Raw genomic sequence first — 23,532 nt, 5'->3', positions numbered from 1 at the left:
GTTTTGGCAGGGTATCACAGACTCGTGTGTGCCCTCCGTAGGACACCGGCTGGGTCACCGGGGCTGCCCGGCTGCGGGGGGGTGGGAACGGCGCGGTCCCTGCGCCCGTGGGAGGGCAGGCAGGACTCGCTCCCACGCCGGGCCCCTGGCACCCCTCCGGCCGGACGTGGAGGAAACCAGATGCTTCCTGCGGCCTCGGCCGACAAAGCCCGGCGCTTCCTGCGGCACCGGGAGCGGGGCCGGACCCGGGGTCCCAGCGGGGTCCCGGTGGTGCCGCGCCCCGCCCGCAGGGGGCGCCCGCGCGCACCGCTCCGTGGAACTACAGCTCCCGGCAGCCCACGCGCGCGGCGCTGCCGTTACGTCACCGCAGCGCCGGGCGGGGAGCGGGACCAGCACCGGGAGCGGGACCGAGCCAGGTGGGGGTGGGGCTGGCCCCGGACCCGGTTTCTGGAGGGGGTCCTCGGTCCGGCTGGTGGAAGCCCCGGGGGAGACTGGGGGCGGTCCGTCTTCGGCCTTGCCTCCTTTCTCTGCCTCTCTCCCTCTCTTTCCCCGTTTCCCCTTTCCCCCTCTGTTCCTCTCATGCGTCCCCCACTCCCCGTTTTTCCTCTTCTCTTTTTCCACTCTTTCTCCTTCTCCCCTCAGGCCGCCATGACCAAGCTGGGACAGTGGCTGTGTGGACTGGCCGTGCTGGGCTCGGCCTGGGCCGCGCTGGCTCTGGCCCCGCCGCAGCTGCAGCCGCCGGCCCCGCTCCGCCAGGCGCTGCTGCCACTGCCCGTCTACCTGCTCGTGGCCTTCGGCTGCTACTCCCTGGCCACCGTGGGCTACCGCCTGGCCACCTTCAACGACTGCGAGGAGGCGGCGGCCGAGCTGCAGGAGCACATCAGGGCGGCGCGGGCCGACCTGCGGCGGCGGGGGCTGCGCCTCGGACCGCAATAAAGAGCGGGGACGCTGCTGCCCGTGCTGTTCTGTGGCCCCGGGACGGGCGGGGGGCTCCGGGTGCTGCTGGAAGCTCCCCGGGGGAATCGCTCGGCTCTCAGCGGTGTGCGGGGAGGGTTTGCTTGGGGGGTTCTGTGTGGGGCAGGGTCTCCATGCAGACCCAGTTCTCCCAGTTCTCTGAGGGGCTGCAGTGAAACCCCCCCACAGCCGGTCCTGCCCTGCCTGTCCCTCGCTGCGCTCCCTGCAACTTGGCTCTGGAGTCGGATGCGGGACCGGGCCGTGGCCCGGAGCATTCCCGGCTCAGATGTGGCTCACCCCGGCAGGTGGGAGCTGGAGGAGCCTCATCCCGTCCCGCTGGCCGGGTTCCCGGGAAGGAGGAGAGGGACTGGCAGGGTGGGGTGGGCGACACAACCTTTAAATTGCGGCGTGGTGTCCCCGCCTCAAGCCCGGCAGCTCTAGGGGAGCTCCCCCGACTCCTCTGCCCACCCCCAGCACCACACTGGGCTTCACTGGGAAGAGGGAAGGGTGGGGGGCTCTGTCTGGGGAGGGGTCCGCTCCTGGGGACCCCCATTTCTGCTCTCTGACCCCGTGTGCAGGAACCTGCTGCCCTGGCAGCCGCCAGCTCCTCCAGCCAAAGGACTTTGGGATTTTAATTAGCAGCTGTGTGTCCTCTGCAGAAAGGAGCAGTTGGGAGCGGGAGGGAGGACTCGGGTTAATTAGCAGGAGCAGCTAATTAGGTGTTTCCTGAGCAGCAAAGGCTGGTGGGAGTAGGGTGGGAAGCTGCCAGCACTCGCTGGCACACGGCTGGCTGGGGGGTGACATTGCCCTGGATTTGGCCACGTGGGGCCTTGGTGGGGTCAGGACTACGGCACAAGGACAGCAGTGCTATGGGGGCTACTGACAGCCTTCTGTGGGCTACTCAGGGTCATCAGAGGCTCCTCACAGCCAACCATGGGCTTCTTGTGATCATTCAAAGGGGCTACATGTATCCATCCAGTGGCTACTTGTGGTCATGCAGCGGCTACCATGGCAATCCGGCCGCATCCCAGGGCTACTTGTGACCCTCAGGGGCTACTGACAGCCAACCAGGGGGCTCCTTGTGGCCATCCAGGGGCTACACATGGCCATCAGGGGCTACTGACAGTCCTCTGTGAGCTACTCAGGACCAGCAGGGGCTACTTGTGGTCATCTAGGGGCTACTCACAGCTGTCTGTGAGCAACCCGTGACCCTGTGTAGGCTTCTCATGGCAATCCAGAGCCTCTACTCATGGCCATTCAGTGGCTACTCATGGCTTTCAAGGGGCTACTTGTGGTCATCCAGGGGCTACTCAGGGCAATCCAGGGCCTCTACTCATGGCCATCAGGAGCTACTCCCAGCCCATGTGGCAGCAGCCTGGTGGCAGCTCCTCCCTGCATGGAAACATCCGGGAGCTGCCTCCGGCCTGGCACAAGGGGCCACGTCACGGCCGCTCCCGGCACGGGGCAGCTGGAGCGACCGGTTGGCAGCCAAGGTGTGTCAGTGGAGAAAGCTGTCCTTTCCCGAGGCTGTGGGGCCAGGCTGGGAACTGCTCCCGCTGCTGGAGGGGAGCAGGGGGCTCCTCCCCGCTGGGCCAAGTCCCAGGAGCAGCCGGAGCAGGTATGGGGAGCCCTGGATCCACAGGGGCAAGACAGAGCACGCCGGGAGCTCGTCCTCCTTCCCTCGGCACTGTGCTCAGCTCTGTCCCACTATATGGATTTTTCCAGGGTGTGTGAGGTGTGCACAAGCAGCAGAGGTTCAGCACAGCTCCTGCCAGCATCCTTGGCACCGTATCCTTCATCCCAACAGTGTCATCTGGCCAGAGTGTGGGATGAGGCTTCTTCATCCTGGGGGTGTCCTGCATAGGGTGGGGGTCTCTTTCTGCAAGGCTCCAGTGTCTGCTGCCCCTCCTGTCCCTCCATTGAGGCACCAGCCTGATATCTTCATTCCAGATCGCTGTTAATTGGTTAATCGACGTAGGATCGATGCTTGATCCAGGCCCAGTCGATCCACAGGGGTTTAGCAAGGATTCCCATCGATTCCCAGTTCCTGGCATGATGGCTGCTTGTCAGTTCCACACTTTTACCCCCACGTTGTGATGGGTGGCTCCCGTAGCTCAGGGAGGGTCAGAGCAGCGCTGTCTTCCCTTCGTGGCCCCAACCCAGCCAACACCAGGGCTGATAGCTGGTGAGGGTTTGCCAGAGCCCAGGATGTGGCAGGATGAGCCCCCACCACAAGCAGCCCCTGTAGGGCCACAAGGAGCTCCTGAGCAGCTGTAGGGCCAAGAGCTGGACCATCCTCTGCAGCAGCACCAGGAGGGAGGTACAAGAAGCAGGCACTGGGAAGTCTCTGATTTATTAAAAGGCACTTGAATCCATACAAAAGCGACACCTGGACGCCTGGAAACCCCATCCCGGTGCCAGGCAGGGCCACAGGCATGGAAACCTATCCACCCACCCTGGGATTTGAGGAGCTTATGGCACCCCAAATGGATTTCTGAGAGCTCCAGGGCCTTTGCTGAAGGATGCAGGGCTGGAGGTCCTTCCTGGTGTCCCACTGGGAATGGCCAAGGGGACGGTGGTGGCACTTGGTGCTCAGCAGTGGGGCCAGCCCAGGCCAGAGTTGGGGTGCTCCTTAGGGGGCCTCTCAGGCAGGCAGGGGGCTGTAGGTCTTGTCCTGCTCTGGCCTGTACCGCTGGAAGAGCCAGAACCGCACGAGGCTGGTGACGATCCCTGGCACATTGGGGACCTGCAGGAGGACATGGGGGGAGGGTGGATGTACCCCTCCCCCTGTGGTGCTGGGGGAGGTTTATTGGCCCCATCCCAGCTAATTAATTAAAATCAATAGTCATCATGCTGAGCCTTGTCACCCTTGGCTGGGTGACACATGCGGTGCTGAACAGGGCCGGCCCCAAGCCAAGTGTTCAGCTGAGCCATGAAGAGGGGAATGGGGTGGGATTGGATAGGATGGAGTGGAATGCGATGGGGATGGAATAGGATGAGATGGGGGTGGGGTGAGATAGGAATGGGATGGGGTGAAATGGGGCAGGAGGGGATCACAACAGAATGAGATGGAGAAGGGTGGAATGCGGATGAAGCAGGCCAGGGTGGGATGGGGATGGGGCACGATGAGATGGGATAGAGTGGGATGGGATGACACCCCTTGGTGTTCCACCACCCCAACCCACTGTGATGTACGGATCATGGAGCTGCAGGCCATAGAGTGTCCAGCTGCTGGAGGCCACAAGGGTGGTGACGGTCAGGGGAAAGGACAGGCACCGCGTCGACTTGCTCCGGACAACCTTGGCCTGCAGGAGCAAATGTCAGGCAGGGCCCGGGCTGGCAAGCCCCAGCTCTGCCGAGCCCCACACACCAGGTCAGCCAGCGGTGAGAGGTACATGGTGATGGTGAAAATGCTGCAGAAGAGCCCCAGGTGTGTCAGGCGTGTCCCTGTGTCAACCAGGATGGTGAAGTAGCCGTAGCCAGTGACCACCAAAGCCAGGAGCAGCAGGACCTGCAGCAGCACAGGGCGCTGGGAGGGACAGCAGGGAGATGTCAGGGTGAGGGTCCCCCATCCTCCCCATCGCCCCAGGCCCCTGCCCCACCTTGGCAGGGCTGTAGTAGAGATACACCAGGATGTAGAGGGTCTGCAGAACTGCCCCGATGGCGTTGACGGTGATCACTGTCCCGTCCCCCTTCAGGCAGCCATAGCCCAACCAGCTCAGGTTGCTGCAGGGACATGGCACAGGCACTTGGCTGCAGCCTGGGGGATCCCCCCTGCCCCTCAAATGTATGTGACCCCCCTCCTCAGGGCCCCACCCCGCTGTACTTGGCATCAGTGGTGAGGAAGGGCAGGAACTGGATGTTCTCCACACTCTTGGTGGCCAACATCTGGCGCAGGTCAGACCTGGGGGGATGTAGAGGGCAGCAGCCTCCTGGGTGCTGGGCAGTGCTGGGGTGGGGAGGCTCCAATCTCTGCAGCCAGCAGGCACTGCACCCCTCCACTCTCCTCCCCCTGCATCCCCCAAATGGGACTCAGCGCCATCCCCATCGCACCCCCAATCCTTCTGCACCAGTCATCCACGGCCCACTGCACCCCCAAACTGAGCCCGATGCCCTCCCCACTGCACCCCTATGGCCACCACTGCATCCCCAGGCTGGCTCTGACACCTTCCCGATTTTACCCGCAAAGGCCCCTCCATGGCCTCCACCGCAGCCCCAGAATGCCTCCGTTGCTCTGACTATTGCATCCCCAAGCCTCCCACCAGTCCCCACACTGCCCCAAGCCTCCCACCAGTCCCCACACTGCCCCCCAAACCGGGCCCGGGGGCCCTGATAGCCCCCTCCTCCCCCACGGGCCCCACAGCACCCCCAACCCCCCCCCCCAAGGCCCCCACTGCACCCCAAAACCGTCCCCGGGGTCCTCCCCAACGCCCCCCGGCCCTCAGTGCCCCCCCGAGCCGGCCCCGCTGCGCTCCCCGCCGCCCCCGCCCGGGGCCGCCGCCGATCGCTCACAGGCCGGTGGCGAACATGGCGAGGGTGGCGGCCAGGCAGACCCCGGCGAGCACCGACAGGACCATGCCGGAGCCCGGGCAGCGGCGGGAGCGCGGCGGGGCCGGTGCTGCCCGCGGCGGGGCGGAGCGGAGCGGGGCGGGACGCACTACCGGGGAGGGACCGGCTCCGCGCACCGGCCGGGGAGGGGCGGCGGGGATCCAGCTCCGGCCGGGGGGAGCAGCACCGGCACCGCCGTGACCGCCCCGCGGGCACCGGGGCCGGTTTGGGGGGGTGCTGCACCCCATAGGTCCCGTGTGTTGAGTGCTCCCCTCCAGGTCTGGGGGTCCGCAGCGGCGGGGGCCTCGTGTCCTGCCGTCCCCAGGGTCAACCCCACGGTCCAGATTAAACAGCCCGGGGACCGCACACTCCTGCGAAGCCACCCACGCCTCCTCCAAGAGTCACACATCCCTGTGACAATTCCCCAGGATTGTGCATCCCTGGGATCTGCATTTCCACGGGCTTCAAGGCCCTGTGGCCCCGCTGTCCCAGGGTGCCCACGCACATCCTGGGGGTCACTCATCCCTGTGTCTTCTCCCTGATCCTCCATCTCTAGCATCCCACATTCGGGTGTTATCCATCCCTGTGACCCCAGTACCCCAAGATCTCACCTCTCCAGGACTCTCACTCCTTGGGGTTCCCAATTCCAGGAGCCTCAAAGGCCTGTGATCCCAGCTCCCTGCACCCACACCTCGGGGGTCCCTGGGGTGCAGCCAGGCTGTGTCCCCTACCCAGCCCCAGGGGCTCCGGCTCAGGCCCCTCCTCACCCCCGCTGGGGGTGTCCCATCCCATGGAGTCTGTCCCACTCCAGTGGGGTTTGACCCAGGAGTTGCTGCCCCCCACCTGGAAGGTGAAGAGGGAGGGGGGCCCCGCCCTCGCACAGGCCTTTGTGTCACCAGATAAAGCTGGGGACAGTGCCAGCCACTGTGGCACTTCGCCACTTAACAGCCCCGTGCAAACAGCCAATTAATTAATTAACCAGCCCAACCCCCCACAGGGGCCAGGAGAGCCTGGCCCAGGAGGGTGGGGGAGGTCTCAGGAGCTCAGCATGGTTTTGGTTATTTATTCCCGACAATGGTATAAAAAGTCCCGTGTTAGAAAGCTGTACAAAGGGGGAGCTGGGGGCCCCTCCGGCACCCAGCGGAGGGGAGGGATGGGGAAGGGCCAGGGGATGAAGGATGGGGTAGGGGTGCAGCACAGTGAGGAGTGGGATGTTCCTGATAACCCCGCTCCCCTGGCTGCGGGGCATCTCCAGCCTGTCTGTCCTCCCTGACCACTGACACTGGGGGTAAGCAGCCCCCTGCACCGGTGTCACCTGGCCACCCCCATGTCCCCGCCAGCAGGACACGTTCCAGTTCAAGCCCACCATGGGGAAAACCCCGAAGGTGGTGGGCGAGCTCAGCTGCGGGGCAGGGGTGCCAGCCCCCTGCCCCTCTCCAGTCTGGGGCACTTCAGCCCCTCCAGCTCCAGGCTCCCGCTCAGCCTCTGGCTGCCAGGACCATCCTGGAAGGGCCAGGGAAGCCTGAAGGCCCCAATTGCTCTGTGGCTTTGGGCCTTCCAGCCCTGTAATACTGACGAATCCTTTCCTCGCCCAGATGTGCGCAGGGCAGGGCACCTGGGGCAGATGTGCTGGGACCACAGAGGTCTCCAGTGGCCTCAGCCTCGGTGGGTCCAGGCACGTGGGGCAGCTCAGAGCCCCTGCGGCACCAAGAGGGGCAGGAGGAGGCTGATGAAGGTGAAGGGGCGGCTGCTGCTGCGCATGGCTGAGTTCTGCCCCACACTCCTCAGCACGTGTGCGGCTGCATCATCTGGGGGGGGGGAAGAGAGGAGCCATCAGCAACCCCAGAAGATAAACCATACCCCCAGACAGCAGCACATCACCCCTGCACAGGGTTGCCACCAGCCTTGGTACCTCAGAGCCCCCCAGGAGGGGCAGATGAGCTTAGCCCAGCGCCCCTGACAAACCCCTGTCCCACCATGAGGGTGGCTGCGTTCAGGCCACCTGAGCCTGCCTTGGTCCCCCCCAGGGAAGGCAGCTGGGCTCAGCCTGGTGCCCCCAAGAACACCCCATCCCTCGGGAAGGGAAGCTGGCTCGGCCCCAACCCACAGCCCCCAACACACCTGCCTGGATCCTCCCCTTCTGTGTCGAGGCCGGGGCAGGTGGTGCCGGAGCTGCGGAGGAAACAGGGGGGTCATGCCAAGGAAGAGCAGCACCCCAACCTTCCCAAAAATCCTGTTTCACTGTGGGCTGCCCCCCTTTCCCCGCCACCAACACCTTCCCGGCCGAGCCGCGCGTGCCCACACCCGGGGCTGGCCAGAGGCCACGGCCAGGCCGTGACTCAGCCGCGGCCAAGGCCACGCTGGGCACCGGCGCCGCGAGCGGGAAGGAGGGGACGCGGGGGGGGCCCTGAGGGGGTGCTGATACTCACTGCCTTTGCCTGTCACCGTCACCTTCAGCTTCAGGCAGGCTTCACCGTGGTGGTGGATGGGCTTGGCTGCGAAGGGAGAAGCAGGTTAGGTAGGGTTTGGGGGGAGTCCGATGGCGATTCCCTGCAGCACCTCAGAGCCGCCCTCCGCGGCCCCCCCGCACTCACAGATGTAGTAGTAGCTGTGCCCCTCCCTGAACTCTTTGCCCAGCGTGAAGGGAGTGAAGCGCTGGAATTTCTCCGAGAACTTCTCGGGGCCGTGCAGGGCGCTGGGCTTGTCGCATTCCCAGCGGATCTGCTCCTTGGAGCGGGGCTTGCAGGCCTGGTACTCCTCGAGCTCCACCAGGTACAGGGTGTAGCGCTCCATGGCCCGGGGGTCCACGCTGCCCTCCTCGTAGTGGGGGCAGATAATGTCCAGGTAGTCATTGAGACGAACCTCCACCGTGTAGTCACTCCACAGAAACCTGTGGCAGGAGGGTGGGCAGGGGGTTTACTCAGGGTTAGGGGCCTTACTTTCACCCCCAAATCCCCCACACGCAGTGGGGCCGGCACCCAGCCCACGGCAGCGCTGGGTGGGGGCACCCTTGGGTCCACCCTTCCCTGTGATGAGTCTTGCAGCACCCGGAATAGCTTTGAAAGGGCAACCCCCACTTCACTCTCCCTCCGGCTTGGCCCCCCGGCAGTGAGTGGTGAGCGCACCCCACTTCCCAGCACTTCCCAAGAGCCGGGGAGCAGGGAGGGGACCCGCTGGGACGCGCACCCTGCCCGCACCCTGCCCGGCCCAGCGCTGCCGGAGCAGGAGGCGTCGCGGCTCTCGCCGTGGGGCAGCCAGCCCGGCTCCAGCTGCGCCCCACACCCCACCCGGGGGGGGCACGCTGGGGGCCTCCACGGGGTCCCCACCTAGCCGGCTGTGGTTGCCTCGAGAGGGCACAGCCACCCACGGGGGCACCCCCTGCTCCCCAAACCCTGGGAGGGAACACAGAGGACATAGCCCTACAGTCTGGGGAGTCCTACACTCGTGGGGGACACCGTCTTGGGAGGGGGGAGAACCCCCAAAACTTGGGGAGGGACTTCGCCCAGGGAAGGAGAGGAAGCCCCACGTCTCCCCACGGGTGCCTAAGTGTGGGGCACCCCCACAGCCCGGGGGTCTGGAGAATGAGGGGGGCTCCCCGAAAGCCAAGGGGGACGCTCCTAGAGCCTGAGAGAGAGGTCATGCCCTGGGGGAGCACCTCTACAACCAGGGGGAGTCAGGGCTCCGGCCGGGGGGCACCCCTAGAGCCTGTGGGGCTGTTGCTTGAGATGGGGTCACCCCGCAGCCTCGGCGGCCGGTGAGCGGGGAGTGGGGGCTCGATCCAGGTCTACCCCCCCGCACATCCTGCCCGGTGTTTGTCAACACGGCCCCGGGGCCCGGCGCCGGGGCTGGCGCCGCGCCCCCCCGCGGGAAGGAAGCGGCCCCTTCGCACGGCCCTGGGAACGGAAAGGCCCCCCCGGGCGCACCTGGACCAGCCCCGCCGCCCCCCGCACGGCCCCACCGGCCCCGCATCGAGCTCCCCACCGGCCCCGCCACCTCGCCCCGCACAAGGCCCGCGGGGGGGCGGAGCGGCCCCGCCCGCGCCCCCGGAGCGGCCGGTGCCGGGCCCGGTGCGCGTTTGCGGGGGGGTGCCGGTGGGAGGCGGGGGTCACTCACCGAGGGTTGGAGCTGTTCCAGAACACCGTGTGCCGCTCAGCCGCCGCCGCCCAGCACAGCCCCAGCCCCAGCAGGGCCAGGGGCACCCCCGGCCGCCCCATCGCTCCGCGGGTGCTGCGCTCCACGGGCGGCCCCTTGCCCGCCCCCGCTTAAGTACGGCCCCGCCGCCGCTCCGCCTCCGCCACCGCCCCGCGCTCGCACAACAACACACGGGACGGGGCGGGGGGCACGACACACACACGACACACCCCCACCGGTATCGATCGGGGCCACGCAAACCACCCCCACACCGGGACCGGCACCGGCGGGGACCCCGGGACCGGCACCGGGCAGGGGGATGCAAACCCTCCCTACCGAAACCGGCGCTAGCCGAGACACAAACACACCCCCCCGCACACCGGGACCGTGCTGGGGGACACAAACACACCCCCACACACACACCGGGACCGTGCTGGGGGACACAAACACACCCCCCCGCACACCGGGACCGTGCTGGGGGACACAAACACACCCCCACACACACACCGGGACCGGGCTGGGGGACACACTCCCCTCACAGCACCCCCACTCAACACCCTCCCCCCGAGCTCCAGGTGCTCCCCACCTCGACACCCCACACATACACACCATCCCCCCCCACGGCACCGGCACAGAGCAGGGGCGGCCCCACAAGTGCCCCACAGCACGTAGGGATCACACACACACACACACACACACCCCACACCCCCCCCAAACACACACACGGGTCCTGCCTGGGGTCACATCACTGGGGTGCAGCCCGGGCTGATCCCCACAGAGTGACCTCGGGGGCCCAGGGAACAGTGAACCCTTCTTACTGGGAGGTCTGATTGAGAGTGTAGGATGGGGGCTGTGGGTGCAGGATGGGGGGCTGTGGGTGCACACTGGGGGGCTGTGGGTGCAGGATGGGTGGCTGTGGGTGCAGGATGGGGGGCTGTGGGTGCAGGATGGGGGGCTGTGAGTGCAGGATGGGGGGCTGTGGGTGCAGGATGGGGGGGTGTGAGTGCAGGATGGGTGGCTGTGGGTGCACACTGGGGGGCTGTGGGTGCACACTGGGGGCTGTGGGTGCACACTGAGGGGCTGTGGGTGCACACTGGGGGGCTGTGGGTGCACACTGAGGTGCTGTGGGTGCAGGATGTGGAGCTGTAGGTGCAGGATGGGGGGCTGTGGGTGCAGGATGGGGGGCTGTAGGTGAACACAGGGGTCTGTGGGTGCACACTGGGGGCTGTGGGTGCAGGATTTGGAGCTGTAGGTGCAGGACAGGCGGCTGTGGGTGCAGAGCCGGGGTGGGCACAGTGGGCACGCTGCCACTGCCTGGCGGGAGCGCGGTGCCTCGCTGTCGGCTCCCATTTGCTCTGACACGGATCCATCCGTGTCCCGGACGGCGCGCGACGCTTCGCCGCGTGTTGTGAAGCGATAACTCAGCCGCATTTGCAAAACAACTTTCCTCTTGTTTATTCCATAATGATCCATTGATTGTGGGTAATGTTGCATGCCCTGTGCCGCAGCGGGCGCGGAGCGCTCCCCTGGCACGCGGCAGGGTCTCCGGCAGGCGCCGGCACCGCAACCCGAGAGCGCCTGTGGCTCCCGCAGCCAAGGCATCCTATGGGCCCAGGCCGTGGGGCTGAGTGCCCCACATCCCACCTGCATCCCAGCCTCTCTCCCCACACCCTCGCTCCCAGGGAGGGGGACTGGCTGCTTTGCTCTCATCCTCCCTGGTTGTGGCCAGGCCTGACATCATCCATAATGACAGTGCGAGGCCTCTGCTCCCGGGATGCCGGCGCTGCCGCGGCTTGTACAGGGGAGCACCTCCTGGGAACACCCCTGGGATGCCAGAGCTGGAGCATGGCACGTGCAGGCCACGGGGATGGGTGCAGCCAGAGGGTGGTGGGAGCCAATCCCATGGTCCCGGCATCGCCCTGGTACTGCCCCTTCCACATCAGGGACAAACTGTGCCTGGGGAAACCAAGGCAGGGAGTGGTGACGTGGGGAGAGCTGGGCAGCCCCTGGTGCTTGAGCCTTGTGCTGGGCCTGCCAGGGGCATAAAAACCTCCTGGGGCACCACGCTGGATGTGGCGCTGGGATGTGGTACCCAACACCGTTGGCCAAGGGGCTCCCCTGTCCCATCCACTATGAGCCCAGCCCTGTAACAGAGCCACCAGGACACGGGGAAGGGGCTGGGAGTGAGGCCATGTGGACACACCAAGAACCAGTGTCACCACCATGCCTGGCCCAGAGCACTGGCGGAGTGGAAAGACAAGCTCATGTCCCCTGCTGGGGACAGTCTGAGGGACAAGCTGGGGCTAGAGGTGCCCCATTACCTCCCTTGGGACACAACAGTGGAGCACAGGGTGGGCAGCACCCCGGGTAGGGTGGGTGAGTACCCACAGCGGCACTGGGAGTGCCAGTGGTGGTGCACACATGGCGCACATGGTCATGGCCATGGGACCTGGGAGCTGGTGACAATGGGCTGTGATTGCGCCCATGACGGCGGGACAAAGGTGAAGCCGTTTCGTGCTGTAAACATCGCTGGTGCTCCGTGTGGGGCAGGCCAGAGGCCGTGGAACTCGTGACAAAGTGTTTATGGTTTCTTGGCTGGGGACACCCGGGAGTGCCCCGGCCCCTGGCTGGGCTGACGTCACCTGTGCGAGGCTGGGGGAGGAAGAGGAGCCGTCCAGTTTGTGGCCGGGAGCGAAGGCCGCGGTGACGTGCAGTGCCAGCTGCGTGCAGCCTGGCAGGTAGGCATGGCCTGGTGCCAGCCTGGTGGGGGCAGAGCCGCAGCCCCAGGGCTGTCCAGCTGTGCCAAGAGCTCATGCCTGTGGCCAGAGAGCCCTGACTGGGCAGGGGAGCTGCCCTGTGGTGAGGCAGAGCCTCATGCCACATGGCTGCTCCCAGCACATATCTCCTACCTGGATCTGCTGCCAAGGCTGTGAAACCCCAAAATACCCAAGGGGCACCCAAACCTCAGCACAAGGGCCCCCACTTGACTTGGGCCGGCTGGGCCTGGGAATCCCCTTTATCAGCACCCCAGAAGACTCCTGGTGGCTGTGGGTTGTCCCACTGTGCTCAGTCCTAGGGCATGAAGCAGACCTGAGCCCGGTGGCCGGTGCCCACTGAGCCATCGGTAGTGCCAGGCAGGCACAAGCAGCAGTGCCAGGGTCAAGGCAAGTGGCAGGAGGGATCCTGCAGGCAGAGCTCTCTGTGCCAGGGCAATGACTCCAGTTCTTGCACCCCCCCAGGGCACTGGCCACCTAAGCTGTGTGATGCTCACTGTGCCACGTGCCACCAGCATGGTGCCACACTGGGACAGCTGCTGTGGCCAGTCCCTGGCAATCAGCACATGGCTGGATATGGCCCTTGGCACTGGCGGTGCTGCTGCCCCAGTCACACCATGCCCACCTTGCCCTGGGTCAGCAGAGAGCTGTCAGCAGCACTTCAAGACCCCTCCCGGGGGTCCATGGCAGAGACCTCAGCCCCATGTCGGTCCAGGCCTGTCAGAGCTCGAGGGGGGGACGCGGGGAACCCGGCGCCTGCTGGGAGGGCTCCCAGAACCCGTCTGACGGGTTCGTCGGCTCTTCCCGCACCCGGACAAGCCCGGGCCGGCGGGACACCCAGCCGCCGCCCAGCAGTGCCTGCTGGGTGGGGGAGAGCGGCTGCCCTGCTCTCCGGGGCTGTGAGGACCCCCTTCCCCAGGAATCCACACCGGGAGCGGGGCCGAAGCCCCTCAGCCCTTGCTGCTCTTTGGGGAGAGTGGCTGCCCCTCCCTGGGGGCACTGGGTCCCCAGCCCAGCCCAGCAGAGTGCAGGGTCAGGAGCCCACGGCTGCTCGCCTGTGGCTGTGGGGTCTGTGGGGGTCTGGGTGCCACAGGAACAGCCTCCTTTAGGTGTGATCCCATCCCTAGGCACAGCCCCACATCCCCTTGGCTGGAGGCACTGGGGGGGAGATGACGGCGTCCCCCATCCTGCAGGAGCCGCCGGCGTGTGCCAGATCCCCCCAAAACAGGCAGGAGCCGGCATGCCCGGCAGAGCCAGACGCGCCAGGGGGTGATGCCGGAGTTCCCATGGGGTTGCCAGCGCTCCGTGTCTGCTCACCCTGTGCAGCTGCTGAGGATGGCAAGGAAGGCCCTCATGCCCCCGCTGCTCCTAAACGCCCCCCAGCACCCCCAGGGCTGCGAGCCAAGGCCCCCCCGCGCTGCCCTTACCTTCAAGCGCTCCTGCTGTCCACGCTGCATTCCTGTGGGAAGTCCCTGCCAGTCGCTCCCTGTCGGCGCTGGGGGGTCGGTGGGGAGCAGAGCCAGCCGTGGGGAGCGCCCCGCATCCCCTTGCCAGAGGCTGGAGCTGTCGTGCCTGGCAAGGCGGGCGGCACGGTGCAGGTCAGCCCTCTCCTGAACGCCTGTCCCGGCCGGAGCCCCCCCGGGAGGGCCTGAGCCCCTCCGAGGGCGGGGAGTGCTGCACGCCACCGTGACATGGATCCCTTTTTTTATCCTTTTATTATTTTTTTTATAGACTAAGAGCAGAATATGAAAATCACCAGCCAAAGCACTTGAAAAAAAGATCGAGAATGTTTTGTTTTGTTTTTCCCCAAAAAGTGTCTGTGCGTTTGCATAGGTCAGGTCTTCACAGAAGACGAGGAAAATCCAACACGTTCGACTATGTACAAGCCAGCCCGGGGCCGGCGCCGCTGCCTATGGTACAGTATAGATATATCTCTGTAGTCGCTCTCTGTACAGTATGTATAGATCTATATGGGTATGTACAGACTGCCCGGCCCCGGGGGTCCCTGCTCTCATCGGGCTCCCCCCCAGCCACGGGGCACCACGGGGCACCGGGGCGGCTGCGGGCAGGACCCCGCGGCCCGGGCCGGTGTCGGTGGGAGGCGCAGCTCGCTCAGCCGCATCCCTGCGGACGTGGCCGCATCCGCTGGCGGGATGGGAGGCGAGTCCAGCCGGATCGGTGCGTGCCGTGCTCCCTGCCCCGCGGGGCAGCTCTGCGGGCGGCTCTCCGGGCAGGGGGTGGCGGTGTCGCGGTGGGTCCCCGCTGGCTCTCAGCAGGTCGGGGGGGCCGCACTCGGCAGAGCGGCGCTGGCCGGGGCCCCGCGGGCACCGGGAGCTACGAGGCCAACAGAGTCATGAGGAAGAGCGCGGCGGCCACGGCCAGGGGCAAGTGTTCCCGCTTGGGGCTGGTGCCGCTGATGCTCTTCTCCAGCTTCGGCATCTCCGGGTTGAAGTTTTCTGTGGGGAGGAGCGAGAGGGTGAGGAGGGCAGCGGGGCGGCCCCGAACCCCCACCCCTTAGCGGGGGCTGCCCCAGGGGCTGCGGCGCGGGGCGGGGACACGGCGCTGCGGGGCCGGGGGCTGTGCCTGACTCACCCAGGTCCTCGATCTTCACCTCGGGCCGCAGGGTGAACTGGGGCAGGGTGGGCGCCAGCTTCTCCCCGGCGTGCGACGCTGTGGAGGGAGAGAGGGGATGGGGGTCACGCTCCCTGGATGCCCTACACCGCAGCACCCCCCGACCCCCCAGGAGGGATGGGGGGTCCACCGGCCAGCCTCGGCGCCCCCGCTTGCCCACAGCCCCCGGGATGGGCACGGGGGTACTTACTGGAGGCGCAGCAGACAAACACCTTCATCTTCAGGCAGGCCCGGCGGTGGTTGTGTGTCGGCGTGGCTGCAAGGAAAGAGCGTGCTGAGAGGGAATCCATGGCAGAGACCCCAACCCCAGGCACCCCGAGGCTTGGTGGGTCTGGGCAGAGCGAGGTCTGGTCCTGCCCAGGGGAGCACTCTGGGCTGGGGGAATGCAGCAGCACCCCAAATCCTGCAGCAATGCCCTGTTACCAGCACCCCGGCCCTGAACCATCAGCCCCAGCATCTCAACCCGGCACTGGCACCTGGCACCAACACTGCAATCCTGCAGCAGCAGCAGCAGCCCCTGAACCCTGATCCTGCATCCTCCATCATCATTCCCCAGCGCCCCATCATGCACTGGCACCCCCATCCACACCCCCACCTTTCTCCACATCCCTATCTGTTCCCCTCATCATGTAACCCCCCTGCTCCCTCGCTCCTTCAACCCCTCCCAGAGCTCCAGGTGCCCACTCTGAGGGGGAACCAGCCAAGGGGGTCCTTCCTGGGGATGCAGAGGGGCCCAGCTGGGTGGGGGGGACCCATCAGGGGCTTGGGGGGACCCGCCGCGGCGCCCCACGTACATATGTAGTAGTACTCCTGCCCCGCACGGAACTCGTAGCCCAGTGAGAAGGCGCTGTAGCGCTGGAACTTCTCTGAGAACTTGATGGGGCTGTGGGGTGCGTGGGGCCGGTTGCACTCCCAGCGCTTGAAGCCCTGGCTGGTGTTGCAGGTGCGGTACCCCTCCGCGTTCACCATGTACAGCACGTACTGCTCCAGCCGGTGCTCGGGCACCGAGGCGTTGTAGTGCGGGCAGTAGATGTCCAGGTAGTCGTTGACATTCACCTGCACCGTGTAGCCCTCCCGCCGCAGGCTGCAAGGGAAAGAAGGGCCGGGAGGTCAGGGACACGCCCGGCACCTCCCCAGGGTTCCCGTCCTCCAAGGGGACCCCGAGGCTGGACAAGGGGCAGGTTGCAGCGAAGGCTGGAACTCTGGGAACGGAGATTCCCTCTGTTCAGTCTCTGTCTGGAGCGGGATACGGTAGGACCCCTGCACGACCTGAGCCTCACGTACCCGTGGCGCAGAATCACCGTGCGGGAGGGCACGGCTGGCCCGGCGGGGACAGGCACTGCTGGGGACGGGCGCCAATCCACACACACAGGGGGCATGGGCGAGAGCACGAGCATACGAGCCGGTGCTTCTGGGTCTGTCGGGAACGTGCCAACAGCCTCAAAGAGGAGACGATGGACAGACAGACCCAGAAGGGCATCAGAGTCTCCACGGGACACAGTCCGTGGGTGTGCGAGGGACCCCGGCATTCCCTGGCATTCCCTGGCATTCCCCATTTCCAGCAGCCTGGAGCCGACCCACCGCTGCCGCCCACCGCGGCCCTGGCACGCGCCGCAGCTCGGAGCCAGGATTTCTCACCCTGCTCTGGCTAATCCCGTTAGTTCGTTAATGCCATAAAGGGTGGCCCTGGGGGAGCCTCATTTACATTGATTAGGAGCAGCAATCCCCTCAGATCCACTCAGGAGAGGCTCCGCCGGCTCCTAATCCGCGCCCGACGGAAATCCCGGCCGCGGTAATCCTCGCCGCCGTGCTGACCCGCTGCTCCTGCCAATTAATTACCACCCGGAGCTGGCTCGGCACCGGACCCTGACCGGACCGTGCTCCGCCTCCCGCTTCAGCGCTGCCTCGGGGGTCCCTGGCCCGCATCCCGCAGCACACGGACCGCAGCATCCCGGCACACGGCCCAGCTCCCCTGTGGAGCTCCAGCTCACGGCGCATCGCTCCGGATCACGGCCCTTTTCCCACCTCTCAGGGCAAACCCCGGACCGCGAGCCCCCAAAGCATCGCTCCGCGTCCCCTCGGCCTTGGGGAGGGGGAGCCCCGCCGCCCCTCCCGGAGCCGAGAGGCTCCCCGGGTGTCCCCGGCAGGGCTGGGCAGGCAGCGGGCAGGGCTGCGTGTGCAGACGCCCCACCCTGCACCATCGCCCCCGGCGCTGTTTGAGGAGCCCCGGCGCTCCGCCAGCGCCCGCGGCACCCGGAGCCGAGCGCCGGACACCGAACCATAGCGGGACCCGGTGTCGGGCGGCAAAGGGGGCTCAAGAAGCGCCGACTCCGGCACCGGGGGGCGACAGGGATGGGGGGCTGACGGCAGAGCTCATTAGCCGTGGGACAGGGAACGCAGCCTCACGCGGCCCCTCCCTCGCTGCGCAGCCGCTATTCCGCAGCCCATCCCGGCACCCGCCGGCAACTGCTCCGCCGGGAAGGTGCTGAGGCAGCCACCCTTGCTGAGCGGGCGCCGGGACCTTTCATCTTTCCCCTTTGATGTGGTGGGAAGGGGGGCGGGGGGAGAAAAAGGCTTGTTATTAAAGAGATGGCCCCAAGGAGAAAATTGCAATTAACTCCACGCGGGACGCAGAGCTGGGACGCCGGCGTACCCCAATAGCAGCTGCCCCACACCCGGGCAGGCACCGGCAGCTGGGGCTCCCCACGGCCGGGCTGTGACTGTGCCATGGGACAGCGGGACTGGAGGAAGTGTCACGAGTCTGTCACGGGGTGCTGAGGAGCGGGAACCCCCATTCCCTTGTGGCACCCAGCGCTGAGGCACAGTCCCCTGGGACCCCATGCTGGGGCTCGTTAAGCCGTGGCTCATTAAGAAGTGTGGCTGCTGATAAACAGCCTCACTAACGAGGCACCAAAGTCTCCCCTGGGCTGGGGGACACCAGCACCCATGGCAGGGTACAGGAGCCCCAGGTGGTGTGGTAGTGAATCCCACGGGCATTGCCAGCTGCCACAGCATGCCGGGAACCCACAGGCATCATCATAAACTGGGAGGGGTTGGGGAATGGCCCCACATGGGGAGAGCCACAGGGCCACCACAGCCCGAGGCACATCCAGGCGACCCCAGTAGCAGCTTTGGCCACAACAACGTGGCCCTGCCACGCTTGGCTCCTGCACAGTCACTGCAGAGCAACACCTCATGCAGCTAGATACCCCCAAATCCAACAGCTCCCTCAGTGCAATGGCCCAAGTGCTCCAAGATCTGCTGACAGCACCATCCAGGCAGCCTGTGGGCCCTGGTTTGGGGTGGAAGGGCAGGAACAAACACTGAGAGAGGGATTCTGCCTCCTTTCTCACCATCATGCATCCCAGAGCAGCCATGGGCTGCCTGATCCTTGCCAACTCCACAGTTATTGGGAAGCACCAGCAGCCTGGGCTCGGATGGGCCCTCAATATCCCAGACCCCGGCAGCCATGGCATGGCCGGTGGGGATGGTGGGCTCTGGCAGTGCCCGAAGGGTTAAGTGCGGGAGGAGAACGGGCAACATCACTTCTGCACGACTGCGTTTGTAGAGCAGGGCTTGGCGAGGCAGTGGTACCTTCCAGCAGCCTGTCATGCTGGGCAGATGGATGTCCCCTGGCAGCACCGGCCCCGGGCTCAGCGCCCACCGGAGGGACCCTGGTGGGACCCTGGTGGGACCCTGGCTACCTGGCACACGGCAGCCAGCGGTGAGCCGGGCGGCCGCTCCGCTCCCATCTGCTGCCATAAATCCGAGCTGTGTGCTGCACGCTGGCTCCCACACTGCTGGGGAGCGCCTGGTGCACTGCAGCACGCCCCGGCGGCAGTGGCACGGTGGGGACCAGACCCCTGCCTGGACCCCCAGGCTGTGGAGACTCATTGCCGCGGTGCTGGAGAGGCCTGGAGGGCGGCAGGGCCAGAGCTGGGCTCAGCACCTCGCATTGGTGGTACCGGTGGCAATGCGGAGTGTCCTCGATGTGGTGACAGCACGGTGCCCCCCAGCACTGGACAGCCCCCGGCACAGCCAGGCTCTTTGTTTGGCTCCAGCAGCTTCGTCCTTTTGGCGCATCCGGGGCCCATCCATCACCCAGGGAACAAAAAAGTGCCATTGATTTACGAGTCCCCTTCCCGTCACCCCGCACCACAGCGAGAGGCGAAGGCGCATCGACCGCTGCGGCCGGTGCACCCCGATGGGCAGAGGGACGGACAGACCGACAGACAGCTCCGCCGCGGGGGAGATGGGGGGGCTGAGCGCGGCCCCCCCGTGGCAGCGCTCCCCACGCAGCCAGCGCTGCACAGTCACGGCGCCCAGACGGCCACGCACACGCGCGCTGGCTCGGCAGACAGCGCCTGCGACTCGGCCCACGCACACGGGTGGCACCGAGCCACAGCACAGCCCCCCCGGCCTCGCCTGGCGCAGCCGCAAGGCGCGGGCACACGGCACCGCCGGCACACGGTGTCCCCGGGGCCACCTCCCTGCGTGGGGAATTGGGGCTCCGGGAGGGGGGTGGGGGGAGGCAGGGGCTGCTCCCCACGTGGAGGGAGCGGGGTGAGGGGTACAGCTCTCCCCAGACACCCCGGGACTCCAGCACCACCCTACAGGTGCCCCCAACACCCCCGTCACTATCGACGGCCATACAATCCCTGTAATCCCAGCTAAAGCCGGCACCTTCCCGTGTTGCTAACAAGATCAATGAGGTTTTTAATTGGGTTTTAATTAAACCATCAATCTGCAACCGGTGACTCAATTACCAGCCCGGGCAGGAGCAGGTGGCCCCGGCCCTGTTGCACCCCGACACCGTGGCCGCTTCTCCCACGGGAACACGGTCCGTGCTGCCGGGGCTCGGTGCCGCCCAGCGCCGTGACTCACGGGGCATGGCACGCTCTGCCCATGGGCACCCGCTCCTGCCACAGCCGCAGCGAGCACCCCTGCACGGCTGGGGTTTCTGAGCGCTCTGGGAACCAGCCTGGGGGGTAGATCCATGGGGTGGGGGACTGCTTGAGCCCCCCCAGCCAGCCTAGGGATGCCAAGGGTGGTGGTGTCGGCACTGTCCCTACATTCAGCTCCATAAGCAGGCACAGAAATGCCCCCGTTTGGGCGTAACTGCTCCGCACCCCGCGGCACCTCCTGCTGGATGTCCCCAGACCTGCCGGTCCCTCTTGCTGTGACTCCGTCCTCAGCCCTGCGGGTGCCAGTGGATAGGATGGGGGATCCAGCCAGGCACAGCCCTGGTGTTGAGCTCTGGCTGCTGCAGAGGAGCCTGGGCCCCTCCAGACCTGCTCTGCAGGGCTGTGGTTCCTCTCCTGTGTGAGATGCTCCCCAGCGAGCCTGCTCCACACTGAGGCTTTCCAGAGCTCACTCCAGCCCTCTCCAGAGCCCACTCCAGCCCTCGCTGCCTGCGCCACAGCCTCGGCCAGATAAAAGCCACCTCCAAGAGGTGAGTGTGGTGGCAGTTCCAGTGCTGGGGGGAGCTGCATGAGCTGGGTGCCTGCACAGAGTGCCAGACCCTCTCTGCACACAGGTGGGCTCTGACCCCCACAGCACAGCCAGGCCCTCGCACCCTGTGTACCCCCATCTCACAGCACCCCCCGCTCTCAATGCCCTCAGTATGAGCCTCCTCAGGCCCCACACTGGTGTCAGTGGCACAGTGTGGTACACCCCAACCTGCTCTGGGGTGCTTCTTGGGGTGCAGCAGTGTTGGGAGTGCTGGCCACATCTGTGTCCATGAACAGGGACAAATTGCTGTCCCCATCTTGGCATCTGGGACACTCAGCAGGGATGTAGCCCCCAGCATGCCAGGGCCCAGCTTGTCTGGGGACACTCCAGGGACCCCTGACCCTGCTTAATGGGTCATCCCAGGGTCACAACCCCCTCCAAAAGCTAGTGCTGGATGGATATGACTGTCCTGCACCTTTGTCCCATGCCACCAGGCCTATTCCTGGCAGGAACGGGTAGTGGAGGGCAGGGTCATCCCACACCCCCAGGGCTTGCTGGCTGCCGCCAGTGGAGGTGATGGGACAGACGGATGGAATGCACAGCTGGACCAACAACCAGGCTGAACAGCAGCAGGATCTGAGGATCCCACCTTCACACCTCCCCTGGGCTTTGCCAACACACGGCATGAGGGGTGCTCTGCCTGCTTGGTGGTGCTTGGCCATTCCTTGCGTGGCCAAGGGGCTGAGCTGCCACCAGCCCCCTGCTTCCTAAAGCACCATCAGGACCACAGTGGCCTCCATGGGCTGCTCCCTGGGTTTGCCCCTTGTCCTGTCATCCCACTGAGGGCAGCAACAGGGTAGCACAGCAGGAGACACTAAATTTTTGGGGTGCCTGGCGCAGCCCCCAAGGAGTGGCCACAGCCCCGCAGGGCCACGCTGGGCTTGTTTATGGCTGCACTTGCAGCAGGGTTGCTGGGATTTGCAGGCTGCGGCCCAGGGAGCCTAATTCCCCCCATAATTTATCTAATCCAGACACTTTGCCGTGCGGCTATAATTGCGTCCGAGCTGCCGCACTGCCTAACAATAAATATCAGCTCCGGAGTCCCTGGGACACGGCTCTGCCGCAGCCGCCCCCACCGCGCCGCCCATGCCCTGAGCCGGACGCTCGCGGCCGCGCCAGACACGCTTGCGCAGGGGGTGCGGGCATCTGGCTGCGACACCCCCGCCTTGGCATGGGCACTGCCGGCCCCCCCTCCGCCCCGTCCCTCGAGGGGTGCCGGGGCAGCGGCAGGTCACGGTGGTGATGGGGTGGGGACCCTCAGTCACGGAGACACGAGGGTGGGGTTGGTCACACCCGCCAGCGTCGTGGCAATGTCACGGTGTGGGGACGAGGCTGGGGGTGAAGGGGGGTCCGGCCAGAGCAGGGGGGTGCAGGGGGATGCCGAGCGCGGCGGGGCGAGAGCGGCACCTCACCATTGTGCTGCGCCTCGGCACGTCGCACACACGCACGATTTATGGGGCCCGAGCTTCCGCCTGGCGACACAATCTCAATGGCAGGGGAGGGGGCTGCCGGGGCTGCTCCCACCCTGCACAAAGGGGTGTGGGATGGGGGGAGCCCAGGAGAGCCCCTGCAACGATGGGCACCACAGGATGCTCTGGCTGGATGCATGTCCCCGCCACACCCCTGGGCACTCGCAGCAGCGAGGGACGGAGAGGTGGGCGATGGCAGCGGGCACAGACCCCCGTGGACGGGTCCACGGACACGCCACAGCACGCAGCCCCCGTTCCCGGGAGGGTCCAGCCCAGACCGTCCCCATGGCACATCCGCTCTCAGCTCTGGGTGCGCCGGCGAGGGCAGAGGCAGCCCCGGCGCAGGGTGTGAGGGAGGGGCTGAGCGTCCAAGGCCACCGACCCCCGACTGCTCTGCTCCCGGTGGCCGCTCCCACCCTCCGCTCTCACCCCCCGCAGCCCCGGGAGCCACCGCTGCCGCCCCAGGGGTGCCACTGCCGCCGGCCAGAGGCGGTGGGGGGCGGCAGGCGCCTGTCGGGCCCCCCCGCCTCCGTCGCGCCGCCGGTGCCGCTCCCGCACCCAGACATGCGGGGGGCGCGACTGGCGGGGGGAGCGGGACCCCTGCCCGCCCCGGCGCACCGGGAGGCGGATGCCTGGGGGAGCCAGACTCTTCCCTCTGGCCCCGGTGGGTCAGCGCTGTCGGGGGGGGCTCTTCCCCCAGTACCCGCGACCCCGTCGCGCCCGCACCGGGAGCCGCCGAGCCCCGCCCGGCAGCGCGGCCACGGGGACACGAACCGGCCGGGCGGCTGCCCCTCTCCCACCGCAGCGATCTCCGCCCTCACGGGCAGGGCGAGGGGCACCGGGGGCACCGGCACACGGGGCCCGGCAGCCCCGCCCGCACGAGGGCGCCGCGAGGAGACCGGCACCGGAGGTCCCGCAGTCCCGGTGTCGCCCGCCGCCCCCAGCGCACCCTTCAGCGCGATCCCCGCCGTGCGGCCACCGCCTTCCCGGCGGCACCCCCCACCCCGCGCGGCCCCGGGGACACCCCCCCCACCGCCGCCCCCGCCTCCCGGTGCGGGTCCCGGCGCCCCCGCCCGCACTCACTGCGGGTTGGAGCTGTTCCAGTGCACGGCGTGCCGGTTGCCCAGGGCCCCCGGCGGCCCCCGGCCCGGTAGCAGCAGCAGCAGCGGGAGCAGGGGCAGGAGCCCAGCCGCCATCCTGCCGCCGCCCGAGCCCGCCGCGATCCCGGGGAATGGAGGGAGAACCGAGCCCGAGCCGCCCGCGCCCCGCGGCCCCGGCGCCCAGCTCCGCCCCGCGCGCGCCCGCCGCCGCCGCGCCCCCGCGCGCGCTCCCGCTGCCGCCCCAGGCCCGCCCGCCCCGGCACCGGCTCGGCACCAGGCTGGGGCGGCGGGTCCCCGCGGGTGGAGACACCGGGGCCGGGTCCCAGGAGGTGCCACCGGGATCTCACCAGGACCCCCATGGGCGGGGGCAGCCGTGTGAGCTCCTGCTGACATTGGGGTGTCACTGGGACCCCT

General features: G+C 67.0%; 4 protein-coding genes across 8 annotated transcripts; 1 reads left to right on the top strand and 3 right to left on the bottom strand.

Moving 5' to 3' along the window:
- The first annotated feature begins 320 nt into the window (after positions 1-320).
- DPM3 (dolichyl-phosphate mannosyltransferase subunit 3, regulatory) lies at positions 321-952 on the top strand. Its single transcript, XM_005532278.3, has 2 exons — positions 321-416; positions 643-952. The coding sequence occupies exon 2, from the start codon at positions 649-651 to the stop codon at positions 934-936; it is 288 nt and encodes a 95-aa protein (XP_005532335.1). The 5' UTR covers positions 321-416; positions 643-648; the 3' UTR covers positions 937-952.
- A 2,339-nt stretch (positions 953-3,291) lies between these two features.
- On the bottom strand, positions 3,292-5,586 carry SLC50A1 (solute carrier family 50 member 1). Of its 5 annotated transcripts, none has more exons than XM_005532356.3 (6): positions 5,467-5,586; positions 4,781-4,858; positions 4,557-4,680; positions 4,325-4,483; positions 4,140-4,259; positions 3,292-3,700 (listed from the first exon to the last, which is right to left on the bottom strand). In XM_005532356.3, the coding sequence occupies exons 1-6, from the start codon at positions 5,529-5,531 to the stop codon at positions 3,599-3,601; spliced, it is 648 nt and encodes a 215-aa protein (XP_005532413.1). In that variant the 5' UTR covers positions 5,532-5,586; the 3' UTR covers positions 3,292-3,598. The 5 variants fall into 5 exon arrangements, with proteins under 5 accessions (XP_005532413.1, XP_014116327.1, XP_014116329.1 ...); XM_014260852.2 differs by having other exon boundaries at positions 4,150-4,259; XM_014260854.2 differs by having other exon boundaries at positions 4,325-4,465.
- A 965-nt stretch (positions 5,587-6,551) lies between these two features.
- On the bottom strand, positions 6,552-9,738 carry EFNA1 (ephrin A1). The gene is made up of 5 exons (XM_005532357.3): positions 9,616-9,738; positions 8,097-8,392; positions 7,932-7,997; positions 7,624-7,674; positions 6,552-7,310 (listed from the first exon to the last, which is right to left on the bottom strand). The coding sequence occupies exons 1-5, from the start codon at positions 9,714-9,716 to the stop codon at positions 7,192-7,194; spliced, it is 633 nt and encodes a 210-aa protein (XP_005532414.1). The 5' UTR covers positions 9,717-9,738; the 3' UTR covers positions 6,552-7,191.
- Positions 9,739-14,103: 4,365 nt separating this feature from the next.
- Positions 14,104-23,291, bottom strand: EFNA3 (ephrin A3). The gene is made up of 5 exons (XM_005532279.2): positions 23,102-23,291; positions 15,833-16,122; positions 15,229-15,294; positions 15,000-15,077; positions 14,104-14,863 (listed from the first exon to the last, which is right to left on the bottom strand). The coding sequence occupies exons 1-5, from the start codon at positions 23,212-23,214 to the stop codon at positions 14,742-14,744; spliced, it is 669 nt and encodes a 222-aa protein (XP_005532336.1). The 5' UTR covers positions 23,215-23,291; the 3' UTR covers positions 14,104-14,741.
- Between the last annotated feature and the right edge of the window lie 241 nt (positions 23,292-23,532).

The sequence above is a fragment of the Pseudopodoces humilis genome, chromosome 31, assembly GCF_049639895.1.
Source record: "Pseudopodoces humilis isolate 2021_Gansu_Grassland_sample_001 chromosome 31, ASM4963989v1, whole genome shotgun sequence".
Classification (NCBI taxonomy): Eukaryota; Metazoa; Chordata; class Aves; order Passeriformes; family Paridae; genus Pseudopodoces; species Pseudopodoces humilis.
The sequence above is the reverse complement of the archived record's forward strand: the minus strand, read 5'-3'. Positions and strand labels throughout refer to the sequence as shown.

Excerpts from the sequence above, each read along its gene's own strand:
- DPM3 (XM_005532278.3), top strand. The coding sequence starts at position 649 with ATGACCAAGCTGGGACAGTGGCTGTGTGGACTGGCCGTGCTGGGCTCG.
- SLC50A1 (XM_014260852.2), bottom strand. The coding sequence starts at position 5,531 with ATGGTCCTGTCGGTGCTCGCCGGGGTCTGCCTGGCCGCCACCCTCGCC. Across the intron at positions 4,484-4,556 it reads TCTACTACAGCCCTGCCAAG|CGCCCTGTGCTGCTGCAGGT; the intron begins GTGGGGCAGGGG and ends TGTCCCTCCCAG. Across the intron at positions 4,260-4,324 it reads TCTCACCGCTGGCTGACCTG|GCCAAGGTTGTCCGGAGCAA; the intron begins GTGTGTGGGGCT and ends TTGCTCCTGCAG.
- EFNA1 (XM_005532357.3), bottom strand. The coding sequence starts at position 9,716 with ATGGGGCGGCCGGGGGTGCCCCTGGCCCTGCTGGGGCTGGGGCTGTGC. Across the intron at positions 7,998-8,096 it reads GCACAGCTACTACTACATCT|CCAAGCCCATCCACCACCAC; the intron begins GTGAGTGCGGGG and ends CTCCCTTCGCAG. Across the intron at positions 7,675-7,931 it reads GACGGTGACAGGCAAAGGCA|CTCCGGCACCACCTGCCCCG; the intron begins GTGAGTATCAGC and ends TTTCCTCCGCAG.
- EFNA3 (XM_005532279.2), bottom strand. The coding sequence starts at position 23,214 with ATGGCGGCTGGGCTCCTGCCCCTGCTCCCGCTGCTGCTGCTGCTACCG. Across the intron at positions 16,123-23,101 it reads TGGAACAGCTCCAACCCGCA|CCTGCGGCGGGAGGGCTACA; the intron begins GTGAGTGCGGGC and ends TTTCCCTTGCAG. Across the intron at positions 14,864-14,999 it reads GGTGAAGATCGAGGACCTGG|AAAACTTCAACCCGGAGATG; the intron begins GTGAGTCAGGCA and ends TCCTCCCCACAG.